The 1,487-nt window shown below is 64.8% G+C and overlaps 1 protein-coding gene across 1 annotated transcript in view; it reads right to left on the reverse strand.

Annotated features, from left to right (window-relative positions):
* SCARA3 (scavenger receptor class A member 3) overlaps positions 1-1,487 on the reverse strand; it is a 5,653-nt gene that overhangs the window by 2,617 nt on the left and 1,549 nt on the right. Inside the window, exons 3-4 of the mRNA XM_026041129.1 lie at positions 912-1,481; positions 342-516 (exon numbers count right to left, since the gene is read on the reverse strand). Of these exons, the coding sequence (XP_025896914.1) occupies positions 342-516; positions 912-1,481 (745 nt within the window). The remainder of the gene's footprint in view (positions 1-341; positions 517-911; positions 1,482-1,487) is intronic.

Below are 1,487 nucleotides of genomic sequence, written 5' to 3' on the forward strand. Positions count from 1 at the left end.
GGCGCCCACGTCGCCCTTGGGCCCGCGGGGCCCCGGCGGCCCCGGGACGCCTGGGGAGGGAGGGCAGGGGTGAGCGGCGCGCGCGGGGACAGGGACCCCCGGCTGGGGTTGGGGGTGCTGGGGCGGCTGTGCCCTGGTCACGGTTTGCAGCCCTCGTCGGGACGCTACCGGGGTGCTCCATCCCCACCTTCATCCCCATCTTCATCCCCATCCCTGTCCCTCATCCCCATTCCTCATCCCCACCCTTATCCACATCCTCATCCCCATCCTCGTCCCTCATCTTCATCCCCATCCCTGTCCCTCATCCTCATCCCTATTCTCATCCTTATCCACATCCTCACCCCATCCTTGTCCCTCATCGTCATCCCCATCCTCATCCCCATCTTCATCCACATCCTCATTCACATCCTCATCCACATCTTTGTCCTCATCCTTATCTTCATCTCCATTCTCATATTCATCCTCATCCCTATCCTCATTCTCATAAGCAGTTTCATCCTCATCCACATCCTCACCCTCAAAATTATCCCCATCCTCATCCTCATCCCCATTCCCATTCCCATCCCATCCCATCTCATCCCCATCCCCATCCCCATCCCCATCCCCATCCCCATCCCCATTCTCACCCCTATCCCCATTCCCATCCCCATCCTCACCCCCATCCTTATCCTCTTCACCGTGAAGGACCAGGAGAATTTGGGAGGCCAGCCCAAAACACCCAAAACAGGAGGGGCAGGGGAAGACCACCCCACTGTCAGGCCCATGGAGGAGGAGACCCCAGGCCACCCGAGTCCAAGGGAGAGCCCTTGGGCACCTCGTGYTCCCTTTCCCCAGCTTGGGAAGCTCCCAAGGGCTCAACTCCTGTTAGGCTGGACCCAGGAACCCCATGAAACAGCCCCCAATTTGCCCACGCCCATGGCCACCAACGCGCCCATCCCTGCCCATGTCCCCAAGGCTCCATCCCCATGGGGACCCYGAGGGTGCCAAGGGCCCTGTGCGCGCGGCTCACCTCGCAGCACGGTGATGTTCCTCAGCATCTCCCCGTGCCGCGCGTCCACCGCCTTCATCTCCTCCACGAGCATGGAGAGGTTGCGCACGTCGAAGTCGAGGCGGGCGCTGAGCAGCCCGAAGCGCTCGCGCAGCAGCTCCGCGGCGCCCTGCGCGCGGCGCAGCGACCGGTTGAGGTAGCCGAGCTCCTCGGCGTGGCTGTGCAAGCCCAGCGTGCAGGAGAGCCGCACGTCGTCCAGGTAGCGCAGCATGCTGTGCACGTGCCCGTCGGTGGCGTTCACGTTGGCCGCGATGGTGCCCAGCTCCAGCTCGTGCGCCGCCATGCGCCCCTCGAGGCTCTCGAAGCGCTCGGCCGCGCGGGCGCGCGCGTGCGCGCCGTGGTAGCGCAGGTCCTGCGCGTTCTCGCCGTGCTCGTCCAGCGCCGCCGACACGTTGTCCAGCTGCAGCTGCAGCGCCGCGGCGTGCAGCAGCAGCTCGTG

The sequence above is a fragment of the Nothoprocta perdicaria genome, unplaced genomic scaffold (genome assembly GCF_003342845.1).
Source record: "Nothoprocta perdicaria isolate Ctin4 unplaced genomic scaffold, notPer1 scaffold_101, whole genome shotgun sequence".
Taxonomy (NCBI): domain Eukaryota; kingdom Metazoa; phylum Chordata; class Aves; order Tinamiformes; family Tinamidae; genus Nothoprocta; species Nothoprocta perdicaria.